Genomic DNA, 26,964 nt, shown 5'->3' on the forward strand with positions numbered 1-26,964 from the left:
TATAACGAGGTCTTAGTTGTAAATTCACCTTGATGGTGTTAATTCTCTCCCAGAGACTCAGAGATAGTTTCTTATACCTACAGAGCTATGCTCTTTGGAGACGTGGGGAAGCCAACAAGGCATTGAAGAAGGAAAGGGTCACTGCACGATTTATTCTTTCATTTATTTATTGTTTTTAATTCTTACAGAAAAACTATATTACAACACAGGCACATTGTTTATTCTTCATTCAACTGCCTCTAAAATTAGCCAGAAGACTCAGTTTTTTTGGACATTTTATACACAAATAGGCAGTGGAAAAATGGTGATCTTGCCTTCACTGTTTATAATAATATGCATTTTATATAATATGATATGCATACTATTTAATAATATGCATTTTTAGATGATAGCATTGGAGTTTATCTTTATTTTTCTTACAGTTATTATTACAATCACATCATTCTCCTTACACTCATTCTCTGTAGTGTATATAACAAAACAGAGGAACCTTTTGAAATTTGAATTCTGGATCTGAAAACTTCCATGCTGTCATCTCTTCTGTTAAATGGTGATGCGTGCTCGCTCATAAAGGAGACCCCAAATCATGTGAATTTTACCCAGGCCTCTGTGTTTTTTCAAGTTTGTAATGAGAAGTAAAATCCATTCTTCCTCAAATGTAGGGATCTCAAAATACATGTTCAGCCACAGTTATCTTGTTCACTGGTGTAATCACACCAGTGGCCATCCCTGTTTCCATTACACATTTCCCTCTATATCAATTGGAAGCCTTGCATGTTAAGGAAAAATGTAAGCACAGATGATAACCGTTCAGTCTTTCTGAATGAGTCGGTTGCTCTTCCTGGGCAATTTGGTAGCAGCAGCAGATGTAATACTGTGTTTGCTAAACTGTGTTATCACCACATTCCCTGGTTCAATCTGAAACGTGTAAATAAAGCCAGCATGATGCAGAGAGGACTGCCAGCTGATCTTTCGTGCAACACAGGGCAGCATGAGCAGACTTGTCCTGGAAGATCATTGCTTTTGAAACTTGAATGCATCCCAGTGTTTTCTTTAAACTAGACAAGAAGGTTATTCATTTCTTTTGTCTCATTGCGTGCTTGAGGGCAAAGGACTTAAATGTTTATGAAGCACCTGGAGCGTACCAAGTGCTTTACATACGAACAGAATATTTAATTCTCCGGACACTCCAATCAGGATAGGGACTAGGGTCTCCCCTTCCCAGAGAGCAGAACTGTGACTCAGGAACGGTTAGGAACTTGACATGGTAACAAAGCTAGTGGATGACGGGACCAGTGTTAAACTCAGTTCCCTCTGACTCGATGGCCTGTTATTAATAAAATATGCAGGCCTGCGGAGTTGGCACATCTTAGAGTTTTGTTTTTTTTTCTCTTAACTTTTCATCTGTTGTTGCAAACCCTGGTGACTCCAGCTCCTACATAAATTGCATATACTTTTTTATAATGTAAATTACTGTATTATCTTATGTAAATTATCCATAAATAAAGTTTACTAAAATGTTTAGCAAGAAAAGTTAAAAAGTAAATAAGAACGGAAAGAAATAATTTCCCCAAATATTTTGAAAAGGCCTAATTTAACATACATTCTCATGAAAATTGGGGAAAATAACACTGGAAAGGAACAGTAGGTAGAAATACCTAACTGAACAAGGTGTCTAAAGTCGTGTGTTATATAGTAAGTTGAGAGAGAACAGAGACCCACAGACACCAAAGAAGCAAATGACAAAAAGGGCAAGTGTGAGCTGAATGCCTGCCTTGGGGATCGTCCACTAGACACTTAAGGGCTTCCTGCCGTGGAGAGGACACTTGCTCTGGAGTTAATAGTCCTGGGCTGGAATGCTCTGCCCCTGTACATGTGAACATAGTCAAATGTGGACATAGACGCATCGCATAAGCTCACGGGTTTAATCACACCAGTGCCATCACATTTCCCTCTATAAATTGGAAGCCTTGCATGTTAAGGAAATATATAAGCACAGATGATAAACATCCCCCAAAGCTATTGAACTCTTGTGGAAAAAGAAATCTCTCCAGTGTTTGTTGCATTTTGATTGTATCAGTTGGAAATTTTTTAAATCAAAATCTTTGATGACTGAAAATGCTAAGTAACTGCACCTTTGGAAGCTTTTAGTGAATGGAAGTGAATTTAAAAAGGGCTGGCAAAAAAGATCCTGAAAGTTTTTTCTTTACAAAAGCACGGGATGTTCAGCACAAAGCAAGCTAGGAGGACAAATGCTGTGTGTGATTCAGTGTTTAAGTTCTGAAGTTACACTTGGGATTATCTCAATTTGTGGGATTAAAAAACTGTTGATTTTGAATAGGATAAATATATATTCTACCCAGGAATGGAAGGAAATTTGAGAAGCCATTTATTTTTCAGCATAAATTTTGTAAAACATTCAAAAGAATCGTAGACATGACTTATTTGAAGTTTTGTCTTGAAAAGCATGGTTGACAGAAATTTCATATGAATGGATACACAATATAGCACCTTTAAAAATATTTCGGGTGAAATATCTACAAATTTTAATATTTAAAAAGTAGAATAGAGAGTGTTCTCCATGGATCACATTTTTGTTGTGTTTTTAAGGTACCTTAGTGCTTAAAGAGAACTTTTGTAATTAAAATTATGATCTACAGTAGAGTCAATTAAAGGTATCAATTTAATGACCATTAAATGCAACTCTGAAGATAATTAAGAACTGAGTTTGTGAAATATAAATCAAAAGATGACATTAAAAAGTACATTTTTTTAAAAAGTAATCCTGACATGGGACTATAAACAGATATAACTAGGAAACTAAATATATGAATATGTAGCATGAATAGTCATTCTTCATGTATCGTTTTAAAAAATTCAGATAATATAAACAAATTAATTTTGTTTCAGTACATCTAAAGTGTATTTTTGTTTTGAAACCCATGTTATTATGAAAATAAGTAAAAATGAAATAATTATATAGATCCACCAGTATAATAAATCCAAGTTGCTCGTTGATAAATACTTCAAAAATTATATAACTCTTGATTATTTTCACTCTGAAAAATGTAAAGATGTGGTCAATAAATTGTTGTATAGTGTTGTCCTAGATACTTTGGAATTCCGTAGCCTAGCCTTAGAATATTGGATACTCAAACTAAAACATCAAATTCACTAAAAAGTAAAAGAACATTGTGAGAATCATTTATTATTTTGGTATACTAACTCAGGCTCTTCATCACAATCAGAACCTCAGTATTTGGGTGTCTCATAGGCAAAAAAAAAAAAAAAGTAAAAATAAAAATAAATCAGTTTATAGGGGAGAAAAAACTGAAATTGGAGATTTTTATGAAATTGAGCCACATGGAAATTTGAGTCATTTTCCAAGAAATTGTTTTGACCTAAACTCTATGCTGCTGAAAAGAGGAAGCCACTTGTGCTCTTTGGGTCACATTCCCTGGTGCTTTCAAACCCTCCTTTATAAACATGAATAATTCTGTGACAGACAGAGATGGGTTTTCACCATTGTGCCCATTAATAGATGTTGCTGGATTGCTGAGCATGAATTAAGCCACGCTGCCAGCGTATCCAATTTGTAATGCAAACTGCTTGAAGAATTAGAGTGAGTAAGAGAGTAAGAGAAATCAGAAATTTAAAATGAGAGTGAGAAAGTAAAAATGTCTTGCAAGTTTTACTTTGCCAGAGGAAGCATCGAGTGTGACTTCTGCTTCTGGACAGAATGGTTGGTTAGAGTACAGCCCAGAAGATACGAAGGCAGTCAAACCATCCCAGCAGCCTTCCTAAAAAGCGAGCAGCAATGGTGCATTCTAAACTCTGCCCCTCTCTTTGGACTATTTAAGCCAAGTAGCTGCACAAACAAGGTTAGATGCAGGAAGGGAAATCTGTGCTTTTACTGGTCACTGCGGTCTCTAGCAGGTGGCGTGTTTTCCTTCACCCATCCATGATGGAACAGAGAATATACAAGATGAGAATGAGGTTTGTTTTTTTTTCCTTTTGCTACAAAGAAGAAATAGTCTCTTAAATTTAGAAGATTTTGCTCAATAATTTAGTACAATTCTAACCCAACCAAACTTTTAGAAAAAAAAGTTTGATTATATTTATTGGAAGTTTTAGGTATTATACATTTAATGTAGCAGCTGCAGTGACCCAGCTAGGTATGAGCGGAGAAGACACTAACAAAATCCTGGTTACAAGAGAGTTCATAATGGCGCTCGAATCTGGTGTCAGAATATAAGAGATTGTGTAAAAATGCCTGCTCTATAGGGAATCACCTTTCCTCCACTATTTGAGTAATTTCTAAATGATTTTTATAAGCACTAGCTACCTAACATGGTAAAACCCATTTAAAGTTTTCTATAAGCAAAGTAAGGATACTGTTCTTAGAAAGGTGAAGTCCGTTTCATATAACAATTAAAGATGGAGAAAAAGGGACTTATATTTGCTTACGTTTCCACAAAAGAAGAAACAATCAATTGTTGAGCATCCTCCTCGGGGACAACTGGGTAGGATGCCGCCCCCAATAGCGTACTAACTGGGGACTTTGTAGCCTGTCTCCAGCAGTTACTGTATTTCTGAAGGGCTCATCAAAGGATAATTGAAATGTTCATCAGACCCACAGTGGACTTAATACATGTTTAAATATGCAGTTGAGTTTGACTAAGAGGTCAAACTATGCAACATACCATTTGGTGTTATTGTTTGCCAGCTGGAATCCTTTCTGAAGGACTCATAGGAGAAGGGAAGTGAGCTAACGTTGTGAAGATAGAGAAGAGACAGGGGCAACCAATGGAAGGGATTGCAGCGTGTCCTCGGGCAGAAGCCGCAGCTCCACAGGGAAAAGAAGTTCTTGCTTGGTTCCCTGGGGCTCCCATTCATCAGCTCATGATAGGAAGGTAGTGACTGATGCTTGCATCCTACAGGTGGTCACATCTGAATGAGTAGGGATTTGGGGAAATTAGTAAAGTATTTTAAAGTTGAGAAAAATGTAAGTTTATCTCCTGGAATCATTCTATTGATAATAACCATGTTATTTTAACATGGCAGAATAATTTCTATAACAGGACAATAAAAAAATGAAGTAACTAAGTTAAATCTTGCTTTTATGTTTCTTAGGAATCTGAGAAAAAGGGCTTAATTGAAAGAATCTACATGGTACAGGATATTGTTTCGACTGTTCAAAACATCTTGGAGGAAATAGCTTCTTTTGGAGAAAGAATTAAAAAGTAAGTTCTACATCTGTGTTTTGGTGTTTGAAGTGGAGTGGCCATCCACAGGGACAAGCAGGGGTGGGGTGCATGGGGGAGGGTGGGATCAGAAGATGAAAAAGCAAACAAAAACAAAAGCAACAGTTTGGGGCAAATCCTGTTAACCTTGGGTGGTTGGTTCTTTGGGCTTGTCAACTTCAGGATGGGCAGGGACCCAGAACTGGGGTGACCATATAGCCCAATTTACACCAGTTGTCCCAGCATAAGTAGTATTAGTGCCTCTCTTCATTCTCAAGTGATAATGATAAAAGGTTTAAGTGATAAACTGTAGATTAAAAAAATAGATTATTCTAAACAGAAAAATGGAAGCAAATATGCTCTTAAGGAACCTTTTTCATCTGAACCACAGGATACAGTAAATGCCTTGAGCGAATTTTTTTCTCTATTTTCCAAAGAATGGTACATAACTCGTAGCATCGCAGAGGCAAAGACATGAAGTTAATTCATCACGTGCGTGGATACCTTGGGATAGGGGTCAACAGACTTTCCCCATAAAGGGCCCAAGAGTAAATGTTTTCAGCTTTGTGGACTATGTAGTTTCTGTCACAACTGCTCAGCTCTCTCGTTTAAGTGTAAATGCAGTCATAGTTGACCTGGAAATGAATGGATGTGGATATGTGTTCCAATAAAACTTTATTTACAGAAACAAGTGGCAGGCTAGATTTGACTCAGATCCATAGCTTACCATCCCCCAGCCTTAGGGCATAATAAAGTCTCAATTGAGAAGAATCTTTCTGTGATTCGTGTCTTTGTTGGTTTGTTGTGTCTTACACATTGTGAACTCTGCATTACTTGGTCTTTATTTGATACCAATGAACAGAACAGATTTTTTTTTTCCTTTTGAATTGTAAGCGTGTTGTGTTCCCCCTTTAAATCCAGAATTGTCAGCCATATTGTTCTTTCTGAAGATTAATTAATTTTTCTTATTTTATTGGCCATTTGAGTTTCTTTGAATAAGGAACATCTAGAACATTTAGAAATTACATAGATAAAGAAGAGGTTCAAATTAGTGCTAAAAGCCAAGTGAAATTTTGTCTATCAAGATGCAGTGATGATTAAGATAAATCAGTAAGTGATGATGAACATCAGGAAATATAAATAGTTAATATGGAACTTTCCGTGGTTACCAGTCTTCTTTATCAGTCCTTTTATTACGTGAAATTGTCCTTGAGTGTGTTTATTAATTGGCATAGCAAACAGTTATAAAACATCTTTTAACAAATTTGGTGAGTGAGTTTTTACTGAATTTATACATCCTTATTCCCACGAACAATGTCTTTTTTTTTTAAATTGAAGTATAGTTAATTACAATGTGTCAATTTCTGGTGTACAGTGCAATGTCCCAGTCACATATACACATACATACATTTGTTTTCGTATTATTCCCATGAACAGTGTATTAAGTAAAATTAAAGAGCAGTTGGATTTTTGATCCCATGTATCAACGTCTGTCTGCTTTATTTCTCTAGGTGTCATGTACACTGAAAACAGATTCCTGAGTGTACTCTCAAAATTGTTTAGCAAGAGCATAAGTGACAGTAGGAAACAGTGAAATGAATGATGAGGAGGACATTATAGTCATTCATTCGCTCATTCAGTTCTCAGGGTTGGAGTTTCAGACACTGACTTGGTTTGAGAACAAGAAATGCATCCCCAATAACAATGATAACAGAAACAGTGACTAACGTCTTGTACCAGCCAGACACCGTGCTAAGCCCTTTACACAAAGCGACTTCTTTAAGGAGTTCCTTAAAGCAGTCGGACTTAAATGACTCCAGCAGCCCTGCAGGGTAAGGATTGTTAGTGTCCTCGGTTTACGGAGGAGGAAACTGAAGCACAGAATGATTAAGTGTGATCCCACAGTGCGTTAAGCCGTGGAGCTCGGGTCTGAAACTGCCCTCCTCACTTTGCACTATAATGTCGTTACCCTCCAGGGGTCTGTTTTCTTTTTTGTTATTTTTTTAGCTTTATTTTTTTTTACTCTTTTTTTTTTATTGTAGTGTAGTTGATTTACAATAGTATATTAGTTTCAAGTGTACAGCATAGTGATTCAAAATTTTTATGGATTATACTCCATAAAAGTTATCAAATATTGCGTATATTTCCTGTGCTGTATGGTGCATCCTTGTGGCTTATTATATATAGTAGTTTGTACCTCTTAATTCCCTTGTTCCTCCCCCTTCCCTTTTTCTTGGGATCTGTTTTCCAATGAGGGAGAAGAGCACTTCAGAACAGTTAGAATAGCACTGATATTAGATAAAGGTTAGACAGGATGCCAGGGGAAGTCTTACATCCCGGGAAGGATGTAAGAGAGACAAAGGGAGGTTCTGAAGAAGCAACTTATCAGCATCTCTGAAAATGGGAAGAGCTAGCTAGGCACAGAATAAATGAATGGGGGCTGCGGTAGGTGGGAGCCTTTGTGCAAAGGCTCAAAGCTCAAGACAGGACTAGATACAGGGAGATGTAGGGGAGGTGGTATGTCTGTGCCATTGGGGACGGGAGTGGCAGTGCTTGGAGATGAAGCAGGTCATGTGGGGCCTTAAATGGATGGAAAAAGTCAATGGAAAAAAATTGAATGAGGGATGTACAGGCAGCCAAGAAGATAAGAGGATGTGGAGTGGGGGCCAGACTGAGGAAGGAAGGCCATATCCTTTGGTAACACTGTCTCCATGCTTGAACGTCTGTTGTAGACAAATGTGCCTGTTGTGCAGCTGATAATGGGAAAGCAAATGTGTCTGATGAGAAGAGGGCAGAGTGATTCAAATAAGCCCTCGACTCTGCAGTGCTTGTGAGGGACGGCTGTGCCCAGCCCAGCTGTGGTGGCCATGTCTGAGATGTATTTTCAATCATGAACAGGGCACTGTTCTGTCCAGCTGCAGCACAGGAAGACACGTGAGGCTCAACTCCCATTCATTCTCTGGCCATTCATTAGTACAGTGACCTTAAAGTTCCAGCTGGCCATTCAAGTAAGACAGCATGTGTAACTCTCTTGGAATTCCATTGTAGTTCAGTGCTTCGGGACCAGGAAAACTTCTACCCAACTTTTGGCAACTAGCAAATAAATAGGCTTACACAAATCTTCTCAGAGCAAGGCTGCCCTGTTACTGACGGGGAGGACCCTAGTGGTTTTGTATTGGAGTGAATGGTCTTTTCTCTTCTCTACATTGTCTAATTACCTTCTCTAATTGTAGACAAATTTCAGATACATGCATACATCAGGCTAGAACATTAACTTACCATGTGGCATTTATATTATCCCAGGCAGTGGGCAGGATGGGTCAGAAGAAGTGATGCATTACATTTCCCGTCAGTATGGAGTGATAGCTCCAATACATGTCCTTGAGTGGTTAGGGAAATCTCCACAGAGGAGAAAATCAGACTGAGGCAGATTTAGGACAGGGGACTCATCCCTGCAAATGTTCCAGAATAAGGCTTAGAAGGCACATTCCTGGGAAGAAGAACTTCTTTGACTATGAAGTCATGTTGAGAAATACTAAGCGGTGAAGATGGGAAGGCAGGTTAAGTGCAGTTTGAATGATGGTGAGGACACGAGGAATGAAAGATTGATGGATCGTATGTCTAATCTAAGCATGACATGTTGAAAGGGACAGAGAGTGAAGGCAGAACAAGCCAGGTGAGGATGGGAGGTCAGTTGTGAGGAGGGAGTTCACAGACTTAGGGTGAAAATCATGCCCCTGTGAAGGAAGGCATCATGGAGGGTACATCACAAAAGAGTCTACAGGATTTTATGAACCTTGTTTCTGTTTCCATGAGGAGAAAAGTCAGAGGACTTCATTTGTGGAAACCTAGGAAATGAGGAAGCTAACAATTCCATTGACCCAAAGATAACTAGTGGGGTGCCCAGTTGAGGGAGGAACTGGCAGATGGGGCTGTACCCACCTTCCTGGATGTGGTCACAGTCATTTCTGGTTTTGTTTTTTTGTTTTGAAATTCTGTAAAAGATATTCTTGGGATGTGTTGGTAAACCTGAATAGCTGAATGAAGGAAGGGGATACCTTGAAGTTTTTCATTAGTTGAAAGGTTTGAATCAAGGATTCCCTTCTTAGGATTTAGGGAGCTCCCAAATCAGAAAGCCTGGGAAAGTCTATGAAAATGTCTAACAAACTGTATGATTTTGAGATAGAAAGCTTTGATTTACCAGAGTTCTTCAACCTTGGGTGTTCTGTGGAAGACCAGCTCTACAAGATATTCCAGGGTAAATGGAGTGAAAGTCTACTGAGTTCTTGAGTGTTAGAGGTAATATGATAGAGTACCTTTGAATGAAGTCTTCAGTCTTCTAAGCAGGAATATTCAATGGATCAAATGTGTTAAATGTTCCTTCTTACATCTTCTGAAATGTCTACTGTGCAGGCAGTGAGTGGACTCTTGAGCCAACTCTGAACTCAATCCCAGTTCTGACTCTTCTACTAGGAGTAAGTGATTTGGTGGCTAATTATTTAACTTCTGTGACTCAAGAGTCCTCATCTGTATGGGCATAATAATTCCTACTTCATCACATTTCTGGAAGAATTAGATAAATTAGTGCATATAAAGAATTTAAACCAGTGGGTGGTGTGGAGTGATCACTTTAAAATACTAACCATTATGAGTATTATTTTTGGTACATTGCTTTGGCCTTCTTTATCTGTGTCTTAAATTATTTTTTTTTAATTGTGAAACATTTTAACATTTTACCACTAAAATTGTGTGTTACTCAGAGAAAAATATGTGAGTTAATCCACTTGACTGTTGGAAGGGCAGATCTGACAGGGTCTATGAGGGTGTCTGGTACCTATCTTCATTTTTAGCATCCAACACACAAATGCACATGTTACATCACACTTGGCACACAAGCAAACAATCATTGAGATCTTTATAAAGATTGCATTAATTGGGAAAAATTTGACACCTTGACAAAATTTTAAGTTTCCTAATTCCATCCTCTATTTAGATCATCTTTAATTTATCTTGGTACTACTTTAGAGTTTTATGTATAAAGATTTGACACCTTCTTGTGAGATAGATTCCTAAGTACTTGGTTTGTTTCATGCTATTTTAAATGATGTATTTTTCTCAGAGTTCATTTTTCTACTCATTTGTTACTGGGGTATTGAAGTGAAATTAATTTCCCTACGTTGATTTTGTTAACCTTGGTAAATTACCTTAATTTTTATATGAAGATTATTATTCTGAATTTTCTATTACATAAACCTATCATCTAGGAATAATCCTTTCTTCCTTGTTTCCAGCCCTTATACATTTTACTTAGTTTTTTTGCTTTATTGTGCTGGCTAGTAGCTCCAGTACAGGGTTGAACAGAATTGGTGGTGGTGGTGAACATTCTTTTCTCATCCACGACCTCAGGGAGAAAGCTTTTAGCATTTCACTCTGAAGAATGTTGTTTTCTATAGGTTTTTGCAAAGAGACTTTATCAGCTTCAGGAGTTTCCCTTTTATTCCTAGTTTGCGAAGAGTTTTTATGGTGAATGTGACTTGAGTTTTGTCAGACTTTTTTTCTGCGTTCATTGAAATGACTGTATCATTGTTTTTGTTTTCTCCTCTATTTTCGTTCATGTGATCTATTATTATGATTGCTTTTCAAATATTAAACCAATCTTTCATTTCTGGAGTAAATCCAGCTTCATCATGTTATACCATCCCTTTACATATGCCTGGAATTTATTTATAGTTTTTTTTTTTTTTTTTTTTTTTACTTAGGATTTTTGCAGCTATGATCACCATTGAGATTTGAGCTATAGTTTTCTGTTCTTGAAAATTTCTTATGGAGTGAAGGTTATTCTAGACTCATACAATAGGTGGGCAGTGCTCTGTCTTCATTATTATCTGGAACAGTTTGTATAAGCCTGGTGTCATTATTTCCTTAAAGATTTCATGGAATTTTCTGGTGAAGCATTTGGGCCTGGAGTTTACTTTTAGGGAAGGTTTTAATTAAATATTCAGTTTCTGTAATATGTATATAGGTGTATTCAGCCATTCTATTTCTTCTCACATCTGTTTCTGTAAGTGGTCATTTTCTAGGGGTTTGTCCATTTCATTTAAATTTTCTTCTTGGCATCACGTTGTTTCTAAAATCCTCATCCTGTCTTTGACGTTATTAGGACCTGTAGCATTGTCCACTTTTTTTGTGCTTTAAAATTAATTATGTTTTCCCTTCTTTCTTCTTGACGGGCATTTATCAATTATATTAGTCTTTGGAAAGAACCATCATTTGCCTTTATTAATCTTCACTGTTGCCTGTTTTCTTTCCCATTAATTACTGCTCTTATCTTTATTACTTTCTTCCCTCTACTTTCTTTGAGATTAATTTACCATTCCTTTTCTGACTCTGTAAGATGGATAACTACATCATTTATTTTTAACCTTTGTATTTTCCTAACATAAGCATGTAGACGCTACAACTTCCTAAATGCTCAGCTCTGTGCCAAATATTTTGGCCCTGATATTTTCATTGTCATTCACGTTGAGTAAAAACCCTTTTTCTAATTTCGATTTTGATTTCTTCCTTGCCAAGTAGTATATTGCTTAATTTCCAAGTGTATGAAGATTATCCAGTTATCTTTTTGTTCCTGGTTTCTAACGTAATTATTTTATGCTCCTAAAATATTGACCTCACAAATGGTCAACTTCTATAAATTTTTCATGGACGCTTGAAAAGAAAGTTATTGAGTGTATTATTTTATATATTTTCATTGATTGAATTTGTTGATTGTAGTCAAATCTTTTATATTCCTACTGATTTTTATTTTTGGTTGTCTTCTTGTATTAGTTACTTAAAGATGTGTGTTAAAATCTTCCCCTGTGGTTGTGGACTTGCTGCTTCTCCTTGGAGTTTCAACAGTTTTTGCTTTCTGTGTTCCAAAGTTAGGTCATGTTGGTATATATTACATTTGTTACATTTTCTTGGTGAATTGGATCCTTAATCAATAGGAAGAGACCTATTTATCTGTAAATAATTTTAAAAGTATCAGCCTTAATGTCTTGCTTAACTAATAATATGTCTATACCACATTCCTTTTGTTGGTTCCTTCACAGTACATCCTTTTCCATTGTTTTCTCTCAACCTATCTGTTTATGTTTTAGATATCTCTTTGGTTTCCAACAATCACTATCTTTTGTAGCATGTAGTCCATTCAAATTTAATATGGTTAGTAATATACTTAGATTTTTAATCGTCTTTTGCTCTGTTCTTTTTTTCCTTGTTTTATTCTATGCGCAAGCAGCTTTTGGCCGTTCCTTTTAGTTGTTATTCTAGAGTTTACAGCATCACTCCCCACAGTCTAATACCAGTTGTTACTTCTGTCGTCTTTCCAGTCAGTTCAAGAACCCTCTTCATCTATGCTCCATGTCTCTTCTCTTTGGTATCTTTCATCTTTTTACTCTTTGTGATGCCTCCTAAGTACTTTCTTTGGATACTCTTGCAACTTAATTCTTCTATTTAAAATCTTGTTTAATCCATGCATGGGGGTTTTAACTTTAATTCTAAATTTTTTTTTTACAGTTCTGCTTGCTTGGTTTTCAGATCTTCTTGGTTATTTTTCATCGTCTCTTCCTTGATCATACTTTTATGCCTCAACTGTATGCCTGTGAAATTATTAAACATTATTATTTAACATATTGTGTTTACTTTCGGTACTTGAAGTCTTTTGTTTTGGATTTTGTTGTTAATTCTGCTGGGCCTCACTCATGATGCTTCTGTGTGTCCTTTTGTACTTTGCAGTTTTGACTGTGAACTCATATGCTTTGGATTTTTGTTTTTTTTCTCTTTGTGGAGTATTCTCAGATGTCTGGATTGATAGTGCATTTCCTTGGAGAGGATTACTGCTCAAGTCACCTTGGGTGACTCAACCTGGGATCTCTTTTTTTTAATTAATTTCTTGTTGAGGCTTTTTAAACTATGCTGGTAGCATAAACTCAGATGATAGATCCCGCTACCTGGCACCAGCGTCATGACACACAGAGAGTTCTTCGCATCCACTCACATATGGTGGATTTGTCCTTCCCTCCCACCCTCCCTCCCTTCCTTCCTTCCTTTCTCAGTCTCTTTCTCCCTGTCTATTCTCTCTCTCTCTCTCTCAGTTCATCCTTACCTTGAATATGTAAGTTTTATGCAGTGTTGTCATATTTGAATCTTTCTTCGGGGAGGCTCTACCCTAGGCTTTGACTTCTGTCCTCCTAGGAGGCTCTACCCTAGGCTTTGACTTCGCAGATAACAGAAATTCAAAATTTCAATGTAAGTAAGTTGTTGTTAGAGTGAAAATTGATGTTGGAGCCTAGTAACCTAGAGAGCCTTTGCAACACATTTTATTTTACACTCTGATGTTTTCTTATTTTTTTATGTCAGCCGAGTGGTGGCTTTCTCTCACTTTTTAAAAAAGCTTTTAAATATTGTTTATCCATTAGATAGCTTTTATTTTTACTTTTTAACCCTTTATTGTGGTATGGTTCCTGCACAGTAAACTACACATATTTCAGATGTACACTTTGATGAATTTTGGTAGGTGTATATACCCATGAAACCACCACCACAATCAAGACAGCTAACATTTCCATCACTATCCAAGAGGTGCAATTTTCAAATTCCCAATTTATCCCTTCCCACCCGCTATGTAACTTTTTTTTAAAGGCAGGTTTGCTGTTGTTTGGAAAGGAATCATAATGTATATTTCTTTGTAAAAAGTAATTCCATGCATTTTCCATAGCTTTTATTATCTTCAGAATGCTGTCTGATATAATTAGTTTTTTCTCCTGTTTATGTCACTTTTATGCAATAACCACAAAAAAATGAGTCTAGTTAACACTTGAATAATTACTATGTGCCAGTTATTGTTTTTAAAGGGTATATTTATTAACTCATTGAATCCCATCAGCATCTCTATAAAATAGATACAGTTCTTATTCTCTCTTTGCAGATGGGAAAGTTAAAGCACAGAGAAGTCGAGTATGTTGCTCAGGGTCACAGTGTGAATGAAAATTAGAACAGAATTATTATTAAATTGTAAGCTACTAGGTTAATAAATAATTATTATTGTGCCATAGTGGGGAAAGAAAAAAAAATAAAAAGATGGGTTTGTTGCTACCTAGCTGTGAATTTGTATCTAGGATCTGACACTCACTCTCTGCTTTAAAAAGCAACAACAATAAAAATAGGGCACAAAGCTTGGTATTTGTTCTTACTTGTTTATTTTAGTTTTAATTTTTTGATTTTATTTATTTTTATTATAATCCATTATAAAATAATCAAACAGAAAGCTCCCCATTATTCTCTATAGCACCCTCTTTCCTCTTTGTTTCCCTCTGCCCCCATCATATGAGCTGTCATTAACAGTTTGGAGTATATCCTGCAGAGGTTTTCTCAGTACATGTGTGTGTGAGTATATTTCTGTAACTCAGGTTTTCACAGGATCTAGCTTTGAGACTCTGGGCTGGGAGCAGAAGGATTTATGTGGCTGTTCTTTTTATATTCTCATTGTCTTTTTAAAGCTGTGTTATATTGCAGTGTGTGAATCTATTTAGATTTTCCCCTTCATTTTGATATTATTAGATATTCATTTTATTTAGCTATTGTCTTATTAACAATACTGAGGCTGTTTCCTTTTTTAACTACTACAAACCATACTGCATCATTCACGTACCATCCCTGTGTCCTTGTGTAAAGATACCTGCGACTTAAATTTATTGCTGTGGCACAGCTGGGGCAATTGTGGAGTCTGTCACATTTTCACAAATACTGTGAAGTTGCACACTAAAAAATTCTACTATATGCCCTACTGTGGAAGGGAGTAGTCATGAGTTGGACCTACGTATATGTAGGAATTTAGAATAACATAGAAAACAGGATGATAAAGGAGTGGAAAAAATACTGATTATTCAAGTTATTGAATAATTCAAGATTATTCAAGAAATACTGATTACTCACTGGACTTGGGGGGGGGTTCCTTTGACAAGCAATACCAAATCTAGAAATCAACAAAGAAACAATTGATACATTTGCTCATGTAAAGCATATAATTTTTATCTTTAAAATAATGTCAAGTAGATTTTTTTTTAAAAAAGACAAGAAAGCAACAAACTGGAAAAATGTTTGTAGCCAATATGACAACAGACTGATTACTTTAGCATCCAAAGAGATTTTATTTGAGGAAAAAGTCAAGCAACACAGCTCAAAGGAAAGTAGACAAATAGTAAATTCTTAACTTTTTTTTTGAGTTTTTACAGTGTGTTAGAAACAGCTATTTTAAATGCAAGTTCCTGTTTAATTCTAGCAAAGCTCTGTGCTACAGGTATTATTATTAACCCTGTTCTGTAGAGAAGAAATTATTGTTCAGATTGATTAAAACCTTTTCCTGTAGTCATTCAGCTTTTTTAGAGATAGGGCCTAAACTCACACACTTGTCAGTTTACCTATAAAACGGTTTTCTTAAGCACCTTCCTAAGTAGTGTCCCCTGGCAAGGAAATAAGCTAGATCTCACTGAGAAACACATTTAAATGACCAACAAGCATATTAAATTTGTTAAAAGCTGCTTCTTACTCCAAGAAGTGAGGAATTAAATACACACATACATATATAGTATTGTACCTCTGTGTAGACAAAGATTAACCATATTAATAACAATCTCTAATAGGAAGGCGAGGGTTCCTCATACTGTTGATGCAGTTATGATTATTTACACCAATGAGATGATCTCTCTCAGCCACGATTTGCTCATCTGTAAAAGGGGGCTAATTCTTACTTGCAAGAATAATTGTGAGCATTACAATCTAAATATATAAAACAAATGTTAGGGCCGCGGCTTATACAAGGTGCCCAGTGACTCTTGGAGGCTTTTCTCCCAGAATTCCCCAGCACCCTGTCCCCCGACCCCAGAAAAAGACAACGGGAGTAGATCTTTCACCTCTCTGTATTCCTAGCACAAGGCAAAGAAAGGGTCAGCAGACAATGGAAGTGCAGTGAAGGCCAGGAGGAAGCACTCCAGGCCCTGAGAGCTCTCATCGGGCCATCGTGGGTTTACAGCATCATTTTCTAGGGTTGTGCAAGGATGTCCACGGTACATTGAATTCCACACCCCACGTTCTAGATCGTCATTCCCACTTGGGTCCAAGCAGCCAATAGATAGAACCAAAGAAGCCACGGGTCCCGTGGAAATAATACTCAGCAGTAGTACGTTCATTGTCTGTGGGTTGGGGGTGTCATGGTTTGTAGTCAGATGCTCCCCCGTCCACTTCAAAGCATCATTAACCTTCTGGAATAAATGAGTCTGGAAATTCTAAATATAAGATACTAGAAAACCCCCAAAGCACCAAAGCACTGTAATAATATCCTCCCTTGTCTGAATATTTACTGGCAACCGTGTGTTAATTGAGAGGGAAGTACTGACTTTGAAATGACCTAACTAGCCTTTAGTTTTGAAGATCTGTGTGCACGGAGCCATCGTGACAACACTGCCCTTTTAAATCACTTCTGAGCGCCAGAGTCTCCTCCTCAGAACTGTCGGTTCCAGGAAAGCAGAGTCACCAAGATTCTGACGGGTTGGAATGGCAATTGGTCTTGTGATCTTCTCCCCAAGAAGGTTCTTCCAGGGCCCCATCCATTTGGCAGCCTTTTACCTCCAGGTTTTTAGAGAAACTTTTCCAGTAGCCCTTTCTCATTTGTCTAACTAAGAAATAAACATGACAAGATGAATATTCCTTGGTCCTGGAGCGTCAGAGAAAATGACATTTATGTGGTTTGTCCACAGCACATTTAACTGGACAGGTCCCATTCCTCTCATTCCTGGCCTGTTTGATACTGGCAGTTGCCACCATCACTTTGTATTTCATTCCACTCCGGTACATCGTTTTAATCTGGGGTAAGTTTGGCACGGTCCTTTGGCTAGCAATCAATTCCAGGTAAGAACCAATTACTCATTTTTAAAGTGCGGCTATAAACTTTAAATGTGCTCTTGTTGGCAATTAAACATGAGATTAAGGAAAGCATTTGGGGAACAAAAACTTCCAGGACCTCCCTGCAAAGGCCAGTTGCATGAACGATCAGCCTAGATATTTATAGGCCTCTTACATAATTGCAATCAAATAAAAATCTGATTGTTCATGCTGTTCCCCTTTGGGCTTTCGGAGTCATAAATACTCTTGAATAATAAACTGCTGAGGCCTAGTAACTCTGAGGGAGCACTGTTACTCAGACAGTGAGCAAACACCTGCGTCTTGCCCTTTAAGTTATGTAAAAGTAGATCTAGCCACTGCTAGGCTGCCCCTGACACTTCACCTCCCCTGGAAGGAAAAAAACTAACCTCACTCAATACTGAAATCCAGAAGCCGTGAGGTGTAAGGGAGGGGCATTGCCTAACCAGCGCCTGGAAGGAAAGAAAGCTGTTATTTGCCAGGGGAAGTGGTATGCCCATCTCAAGTTCATTTCAGCTGCTTCAAAAAAGTAGAAACACAAATGGCAAACTGGAAATAAATTCCAGGACTTGATTTACTACTTGCACTAGCGATTGGAAAAATTACCAGCAGCTTTGTGAATATTTGTGTCTGCCGCTGGGTGGGCTCCGGGTTGATGTAAGGAGAGTGCGCTGCAGTAAATTAATTGGAGAAGCCGTCAGCCCTTCTCCGTAAGAATCTGTTAGCTCTGGTTTTCCGTTGCTTGGCTCCTGCCGCTGCTGCCGAGTTCTCAGCGACAGTCACTTCAAGGGATCTTCAGATATTAAGAGGTTCCGAGAGGCGCCAAATACATGCGACTGGGTTGGGATGTGCTCATCTTAAGCAAAAGCTGGGAGCCTGCAGATGTCCAGGGGAAAAAAAAAAGGTGTAATATTCCTGAAACCGTTAAATGTAGACCTTTTTCAGAGAGAACCCACAAGGATAGAATCCTGCTGACAAAGGCCAAACCTAGACATGCAGAAATGGGAAAAGTCATGGGAAAAGTAGAGTAACTCATAACCTTTCAGAAGTAGAATGATTTTGAGAGAGCATAATCCATTCATCTTTGATTTTGTCTAGGGGGTGAAAATCCTGTTACATCAAGTCTGTCTCCTTGGTAGTGAGCCCAAGGAAAGGAAAGGAAAAGACATTCTAGCTCACTCTTCAGTGACACTTGATGACTCTCACTGTTGGGGAAAGCCCTCACCTATTGGTGCTTAGTTTTGCTTCTCTGTTGTGTTTTGCTGTTCAGCACATTGGTCCATTTTTGACCCTTAGGAACGAGAACTTGGAGCTTTTCCAGGGCCCACTGATTAAGAAGGAATGCAGATTTTGTAAAAGCCTTTCCCTGAATACGCATATACTGAATGTTATCTGTAGAGCCTGAATAATCTCATTCTTTCTCGTTTTTCATAAAGTTTTAGTTTCTCAGTCCATTTACTGATCACATTTAAAACACAGATCTTAAAACTCTTGTCTCACCCTAACAAGGACATGACTCAGAACTACAACCATTTAGCCAGTGTTTTGTTCCTTTTTAAGTTTGTGTGAACTGATGGCATGTTGCACCCAGTTCTCCATGATTTTGTCATCATTCCAGGACTTAACTTGACTTGCTTTTCTGCATTTTTGCCCTCCACAAAGAAGACTGTACTATGTTTCTTCCTTTGTCGATTTTGGGATTCCAATCCCTCTTTCAACTGAACCCAAGTCCCCTTGACTCCTCGTCTTGGCAGCTTTTCAACACCAACTTTTTGCATCTACCTAGTGAGACTATTGTTGATGAGCTTACAATAGATAATGTAGTCAAAAGCCTTGACCGTCACATGATCTATTGCCTCGTCTCATTGTGTAAAACCCGCCATACCATCGTGGCACGTACTCTGCGGTCCTATCAGGACTTACTCTTTTCCAAGACAAGTTAGTTATAAGCTAGCACAGATCCGGGACCTTCCTTTGCACATCTCTTACGTGATTATATTCTTGGCAGAGAATTTATCATTTAGAAGAAGGTAACTTTATACATCTTAAATGTCTAGTGTTCCTTTTAATCTTACTGAGGATCAGAAGACTGTTTCTTATTCTAAGTTACTTAACTCATTTTCACTGCATCCTAAAAGTGATGGGTAAGATCCTTAAATATTTTGTTCAATGTTTTTAACCCTTTGGAAAAAATTACTTAACTCGATGTTGTGTATTTCCCTATTCCTGATACCCAAATAGCACTTTTATACGTGTTGTTTAATATCACAATTATTTAACATAAACCTGTAAAAACCTAATTTCATCATGGCCGTGGGGAATATTCCTTGTCTCACCAGCTTCACTGTAAGATTTTTAGGGTGAGACATTTTCTTTCCTCTTTAACTATGTAATTCCTATTACAACTACATATAGGTAATAGATCTTTGATAGATCGTGGAAATATTTTATACCTGTGTTCTACATAGATGGCATTTTTTGAGCCCACCACTGCTCTTATTTGGGAGCATAATATTTGATAATTAACTTAGAGGTAATCTAAGAGGGCTATCTGGAATTTTCTTTAGGAATCTGTATCTACTGAATTTTGGTCATTTATTTGCTGTGTGTATTTCTAGAAGGCAAGGCACGTTTTAGGATTAGATCCCACGTGAGTTTTCTGTCCCTTTTGTGAGGTTTCCCACCCTCCCTCCATTCTGTTCATTGTGGCTGCTCTAATTACGGTTTTTCAGTTGCGATCTGAGCCTCTTTTGTTTTTCCCGGGTACCTATGAACTCCCCAAACCAGATTTTGAGCCTCTTGAAAAGGAACTGTGACTTACTTAATTTTATGTCTTCATTTGATGGCACAATATATCTTACATGGAAGACACTCAGTGTTTGAGTGTCTCACCCACCCCACCAATGTATTGCAGTCAGGGCTACATGCCAGTCCCTCACAGAAGCATCTGAAAAATAATGTTGTAATTCAGTTTCAACTGGTTGTTCCCTAGTGACCATACGTGCAAAGCAGCCATGTGACCTTTCCTCTCTCTTTATCCAAGTGATTTTGTGTTAAACTGGAGGGCTCTTTCCAAGCCACTGATCTATTTGATCTGTGATCATGAAATGATAGTGTCTTTCCCAAATGTTAATCCCATGGTATTTAAATCCCACTTACTTTTTTCTCCTTTTTTTTTTCCACTAAAAAAAATTAAATTCAGCAGCAGATATGCTTTCTGTCTATCTGTATGATTGAGGTTAAAAAAATCTAAAGGTTTGTCTAGCACGCTACTGGAGAAAGCCATAACTTCCAGATGTGTGATCACATCCCTGATAGTAGAAAGACTTCTCCATCATCGCCTCCGTTGTTCCCTGGCTGATCGACATCTGCGGTAATGGTGGTAGCCCCCTTCCCCGTTGGGGAATTTCAGATAATAGAATCCTCTTGCCTGCCTTGTCCAATGGGATTCTCCCATCAACCCAAGGAACCAAATAGGGCATGTTTCATTATTCATATAGGAATATAAGAAATCTGAGGCACAGGAAGGTTAAGTGATTTGTCTGAAACTGCACAGCTCATAATACATGGTGAAGCCAAAACTGGGACCCAACTACTCTTGTTTCCAAAACTTTGTTCCTTGCCCCATTGCCCTTAAAGACAGCCAAGGAATCTCTGATTCTCCTGTTGGCACTCGGACTACACCTTAGATAATTTGATGGAGGTACCAACATTTGAGCCTGTGACACCTTTAAAAAAAGTAAAATAAAATGTGCTTTTAAAGCACGCAACCTGAGTTCCTTATTTTTATTCTAACAAAGATTTTCAAGCACAGAGTGTCGGGGCGCGTACTTCTGCCCTTAGTGGTGCATTTGAGCTACGTGCAGGTTTCTAGTCTTCTCAGTGACTAAGAATGCAGTGTTTTGATCAGCTGTGATATTATCCCTGCCTTGCTGTTCATTGTAAAGGCTCCAGATGCGCACACTGTATAATTAACAATAGAAGATATATCTTTTCTCAGTGCGGCTTTGTCTCCCACCATCATTTTGCCTTGTCTGTTTCCTTTCTCCAAAAAGCCCATGCTACAATTAAATGTCTTCAGAATAACACAGCGAGAGTATTTGAGTTTAAAGGAACCCTGGGGGAAATTGTAGCTAGAAACACGAAGCAGCTGGTGGAGGGTAAAGGGACGAGGGGTGCAGAGTGGCTTGGACTTGGGAGCAAGGAGATCATGTGCAGGAAGTCTTCCCCAGGCCAGTCGGCCAGCCACCCCTGCCTTGTGAGCATGGCCAGCTCCCATGTGCAGAGCAGATGTAAATCTGACCCTCCCTAAAGAGATGACTGGGGGGTTGGCATCGTGTCAGGTGTAACGGCACGCAGGAAGTCCAGCTCTTAGATTAAAGCAAAATGACATTTAATGAGAGAACAAAAACATCCAGCCTTGTGTTTGTCTCGTGGACTGTTGAACAGTTAAATGTTACCCTGACTTCAGAGTAAGAGCCAGTCAAGGTTACAACCAAGGTGGGCATCCATTTAGCATCATGGGGGTTGACAGGGGCTTCAGATACTGCCCTTGTTATACAAGCACCCTGTGGCAAGACTTCAGATGGCCACCTGGACTTTCTGCTTCTAAAACTCGACCCAAGAAAGGGTTGACATTTGGTTGAAAGACCACAGTTTATGAGCTCTGGATACAGGCACATGCCTCCAAGGAGCTCTGAGGAGCAGAATTGGAGACACAAGCTGGTGCAGAAGCACCTCCTCTGAGCAGGAAACCATGGGCAGAGCTCATCTGGACGTGCCCACCCACCCAAGGTGCAGCCACCAAGGACAACTTGAACATCACAGCCATTGTGATGGCCATTGTCTAATGACCATTGTCCTAAATCAGCACAGATGGACTCCGGTTCCCAGCCACACCCACACCCCAGTGCCGCGGTCCATAAATTAAGTTAGCAACCATAGTCAGATAATTTTCCAGTAATAACTTTTCACAGTTTTCCTGCAGCATCGAAGTACAATCAACATGTCAAGTTCTGTTCTGCAGCAAGAGAAGAGAAACCTGTGAAAATGACTTGGAAGGGGGGAGACAGATTTCTACAGGTTCTTTTTAACAACAAAAAAACACGGCTCCCGCCCCCCCCCCCACCCCCGCCTCCCACTGCTCCATTTGGTCCTGCGCTCCCAAGCAGAGACTTGTTTGGGCTAATGAAGGCCTTTTCCCATCTGGGACACTCGTTCTCCTAGCAGAGGAGGCTGTTAATCAGCATGGTCCAAAAAACCAATGAGCGCCACGGTTTTCGTGTGGGTTTCTGCCGCCCTGCTGCTGGGACTGTAATGGGATTTTCACAGCTGAAGAAGGCAGAGCCCCTCTCCATCAGTCCCCCCTCTTCCTTCCTCCAAGAAAAAGGCATTTGTGAATGATTCCACATGACAGCGTCATGTGTATGACTTGAGGTCCAGTAATTGTTTTCACACTAATTTGTACTTGCGAAGACTCCCCCCCCCCCGCCCGTCAGGTGAGTTTTTAAAGCTAGATAAGATGGATAGAGCAACAGACCAACCGACAGACAGACAGACAGACAGACAAAGAGATCACGCGGTGTTTCTATTTTTCAGGCATAAGTAAGTTCACGAAGAAGCTTCGAAATCCCTATGCCATTGACAATAACGAGCTACTAGACTTTCTCTCCCGGGTACCGTCTGATGTTCAAAAGGTATGTAATGAGTAATGAACGGTCGCCACCAGGAGGGGCCCCATCACGGAAGCCTGGCCAGCCCCGGCGCTAGGGCGGTGCTTCTGTGAGTGACTGAGATAACGAATCAGAAAATCCTTACAGAGGCCTGGCTTACAGAGAGGTGGTGTGAAAATAAAACCTTTGTCCGACGCATGAGATGATGGGGGAAAATTATCCTGAGAAAGAGCTACTTAAGAATGATCTGGAAGTTACACTGCAAGGCTCCGGTGCAGGGATGTTTGTCCCTTTTCGGATTGCTGGCTTCCCGGAAGAGGATAAGATGGGCTCACGGAGTGGGAGAGTGGAGGCGCGCTGACCTCCTCCTCTTCCGGATGGCGGGCGTTTTGCGGGAAGCTAGGGGGCAAGAGGATTATTCTTTTTATCCTCCTTGGCCCCGATGATCTCCTGAGCCTCCCTCGTATCCTTCCCCTCTGAAGACTTAGAGCTGCTGAGGACACAGCCTCTGCTGACTCACACACATAGAGGCAGAGACGGCATGAAATAATTTGAGATCAATCAGAAGCGTTATTCCCAGGTAATGGTCACTTAGTCCGGCGGGGTCCCATTTCTGTGGATACAGAGAGATTAACCAAGACAACAATATCAGAAAGTCCTTCGAGCAGCCGAGCTCAGGCCCTTGCAGATCCAGAGGAGGGAGGGCGGGCACTGATTTCTCTAATGGAGGGGAGAGATCATAGAATAGGTAGGTGGGGAGACCGTGGCATGAAGTAACATCATGATGATCAAAGACACAATCTTTTATTGTCTGAGAGAATCTCAAATCAAATACCCATTTCACCTTTAGGCCCCTGGACCATAATTCATTCCCTGGCCGCTCCAGGTGGATTTCAGAGATGTAGGGCTGAAAGGCTCCAGAGTTTCTTTCCCTGTCATTCCAAGTTCTGGAGTTAAAACTGACACTGATGCTTTTTTCCTCTCACCCTCATTTTATGATATCATTATCTATTAAAATGCATTCTGTGGATAGGAATTTACCGGTGAACACTGCATCGCGCAATTATAAAATAGTAACTTGGCCCCTGTTTGTTTTGCATTGAAGATTGACAGGTATGTCATCCCGGCTCCCCCAGGGGACCTTCACAAAACACACTAAGGAAAGCATGCCTTTTTTTTCATGGATCTGCTTTTGACCAAATGTAGCTCAGTTTACACGATGGGGTAGGATGTCCTCGGGGAGTTTGGCACAAACCCTCAAAATAGTGAGCACATGTGGTCTGTAACCCAATACTTGAAATAAAGCCATTCCACCATCAGCCTATCAAAGCCCACAGGCCAAAGCAATATGATTGCAGCGTACCATCACTTGAGTCCAAGTGTGAGTTTGTCCCCGCATCCCTGAAGAACGGAAATTACCATCAAGCCCCGCCTCCCACCCCCCAAGGATTGTCGGTGCACAGTTCGGGTACCAGCCCTCAGCGAGGTCATCCAGTTGGAGTTGGCATGAATACAGAGCACTACAGCAAAAGAGCGTTCAAGGAAGATACCCAGTAAGCTAGTGAGGTCTTCTGCGTATCTCCAAGAGCACTTTCTGTTGACACAGTAGACTCCCCATGTGCTCATATTTGTCACAGATGTTTTAGCCATTACATTGTAAATGAAATTCGTTTTTAAAAGAAATCTAAATTCATCTGGGGCCAGTATCAATTTCAACATGTTTTCCCCCTCTCTGGCAAAATAAATGTATATAATTTGCAGAGATTTTTTTTTCCCCGAGATTTCAGATATTTTTAAATGAGTAATTCTTAGTCAGTTGCTGTATCATATACTAAGATAAACATTCCCACGAGGCCGTTCTTAGGCTGATTTCTGGTCGAACACAGGGCACACACGAAACTGAAATCATGTAGCAGTGCCCGAGAGGAGGTAGAAACCTATGCATCTCATTAGAAAAATCTGCTTTTAATATTTTGGTTTCAAGAAATGATGCATGACTTCTCAAATCCTTCCTGCAATTAATCCCTCCCTGGTCCTGTGTTTGGAAAATGATTCATTACCTTTGAACCTTCCTTCCTTTGCCTTGGTGTATCCTCGGGGAGCCATTAACGCACTGCGGCGAGCTCGGGTTACCGAAGCGCCCGCGCCCCGTCTGTTTGTTTTCACAGGTGCAGTACGCAGAGCTGAAGCAGGGCAGCAGCCAGAGCCCTCTTCGGAAGAAGCGCAGCGCTCTCTAGGACACACGGCGCCTTGGGACCGGCGCCTGGTTCCACGTTTGGTTGATCAGACCAGTGGCCTCTCGCATCCAGTGGTGTCCGTGGTGTCATTCTGAAATGCCTGCTGTGGGGAACCCTCTCTGTGTCCTCCCCCTGCTTCATGTGCCCAGATACACTCCCATCTGTGCCCATCTGTACGCAGGGATGTCCTGGTTACGTCTTGAGTAGGCCCAGCAGAGGGGAACAATCCAGAGACTGTGAAAGACTCACATCCCTTCTCAAATAGGAGATAAAGCAAGGCTTCCATGGGTCTGAACACCCTCCTTGGGAACAGCCACGAGGCCACTCGGATTTGAGCGTGACTTTGAACTTGTTTTCACACCTCCTACAGATTCTCATTAAGATTCAGTTCTCTCCACTCCCTACCCCCACACTCCTTTCAGATGACTGTTCATGAGTCAATTTTTTTTCTCTGAGTTAAAAAGTCTTTGATAGCCATGGCATCTACCCAAATAATGTATATTGTGAATTGATTTTTTTTTTTAATCGTGTGCCAGGATTAGCCCCCATCTTTGGGGATCTTTCAGCTGTGATGACTAAAGTCCTGGGTATAAACCTTCAGTGAGCTGCTTGGTGCTGGATGCCAGCCCCAGGAAGGTCCCAAGGGATCATTCATCCAGAACGTGAAGGTTTCATGACACGTTTGGTTGCCTCAAATCGCCATTTCTTCTGACTACCTTTTGCTTGTTCCCAAATAAAATCTCAATATCATAGCTTGAGAGAGAGAGGGAGGGAGACAGATGAATGAATTCTTCAAGTGTTTAGAAATAAAGGCTGAGGGGCAAGGGACCCTTGTATGTAGCTGCTTCTATGATTGTCATAATCCCTTCATTTGCCTGCATTTTTAAGAAAGGAAAAACACTGTAGCAGTCCAAAATGATCTTTTATTCCTGAGCAAAATAAGCTATGCATAATACAAATATATCTCAGAACCCCATTCCTGAAAAGTACCACCCCGTACATCCCAAAGTCCCCCTTTGCATGTATCTGATTCCTGCGGACTCTGCCATTTCAGTGACCAACACTCCCCGCCCCAAGTAAAAATCCCAGTTTGGGGCATATATAAACTGTATGCAGATATCTTTCTGTTCTAATAATATTTAAGTTGTAAAGACTGTATTTTGTTGACACATACTTTGTATGTGCAGTTTTATATATATATATATATAAAATATATATGTATTGTAAAGAAAAGTTGAGGTAGAAAAATCTGATTTAATAGTGAGTTGCACTATGTTTTTTCTTTTTTTTTTCCCCCCTCTCTCTGGGTTGTAATTTAATAATCTTCCAACAAAATGTTTATGAAAAATGCCAAAGATTCTAAACCTTATCATCCTGTGTCTGTTTTTCTTCATTTTCTCTCTTCCTGGGTTGCTTTCTGGCTGAAGCAGATTTCTGCATGATTTGATTTACTTCAAGTTAATGAAGCTGGCTGGAAAAGAACCTTGCAGAAATTATAAAAGCTCCAGTAAATCTCTTAGTTGTCCATACAATAGATACCCAAGAACCTCTTTTGTTAAACCAGTTACTCAATCTTCTGTGTAAACAATGCCTCATTGTCTCACTCCCAACCACCATCTAGTTTATCATAGTCTGTCATTTTGTAACGACCTAAGTCAGACATTTTTAAACAGACACGTGAGATCTGATCAGTCATTTGAATGAAAACCTTCAGCAGCAGAATAACCCCTTATTTATAAAAAAGTGGAACCAATACTTTATTGTTGTTCTTTTGCTATAGAATTTCAAAATGAAATAATGTGCCCGGCAAGAAGACATCATTAGGCTTGTTTCCTCTGTAGCCCGACTGGG

The 26,964-nt window shown here is 39.4% G+C and overlaps 1 protein-coding gene across 1 annotated transcript in view; it reads left to right on the plus strand.

Annotated features, from left to right (window-relative positions):
• MCTP2 (multiple C2 and transmembrane domain containing 2) overlaps window positions 1-26,482 on the plus strand; it is a 195,509-nt gene extending 169,027 nt beyond the window's left edge. Inside the window, 5 exon segments of the mRNA XM_032469472.1 lie at window positions 5,134-5,243; window positions 17,042-17,057; window positions 17,059-17,152; window positions 22,803-22,900; window positions 25,045-26,482. Coding sequence (XP_032325363.1) covers window positions 5,134-5,243; window positions 17,042-17,057; window positions 17,059-17,152; window positions 22,803-22,900; window positions 25,045-25,113 — 387 coding nt within the window. The 3' untranslated portion in view covers window positions 25,114-26,482.
• Window positions 26,483-26,964: the final 482 nt, after the last annotated feature.

This window comes from Camelus ferus, chromosome 27 (genome assembly GCF_009834535.1).
Source record: "Camelus ferus isolate YT-003-E chromosome 27, BCGSAC_Cfer_1.0, whole genome shotgun sequence".
NCBI lineage: Eukaryota > Metazoa > Chordata > Mammalia > Artiodactyla > Camelidae > Camelus > Camelus ferus.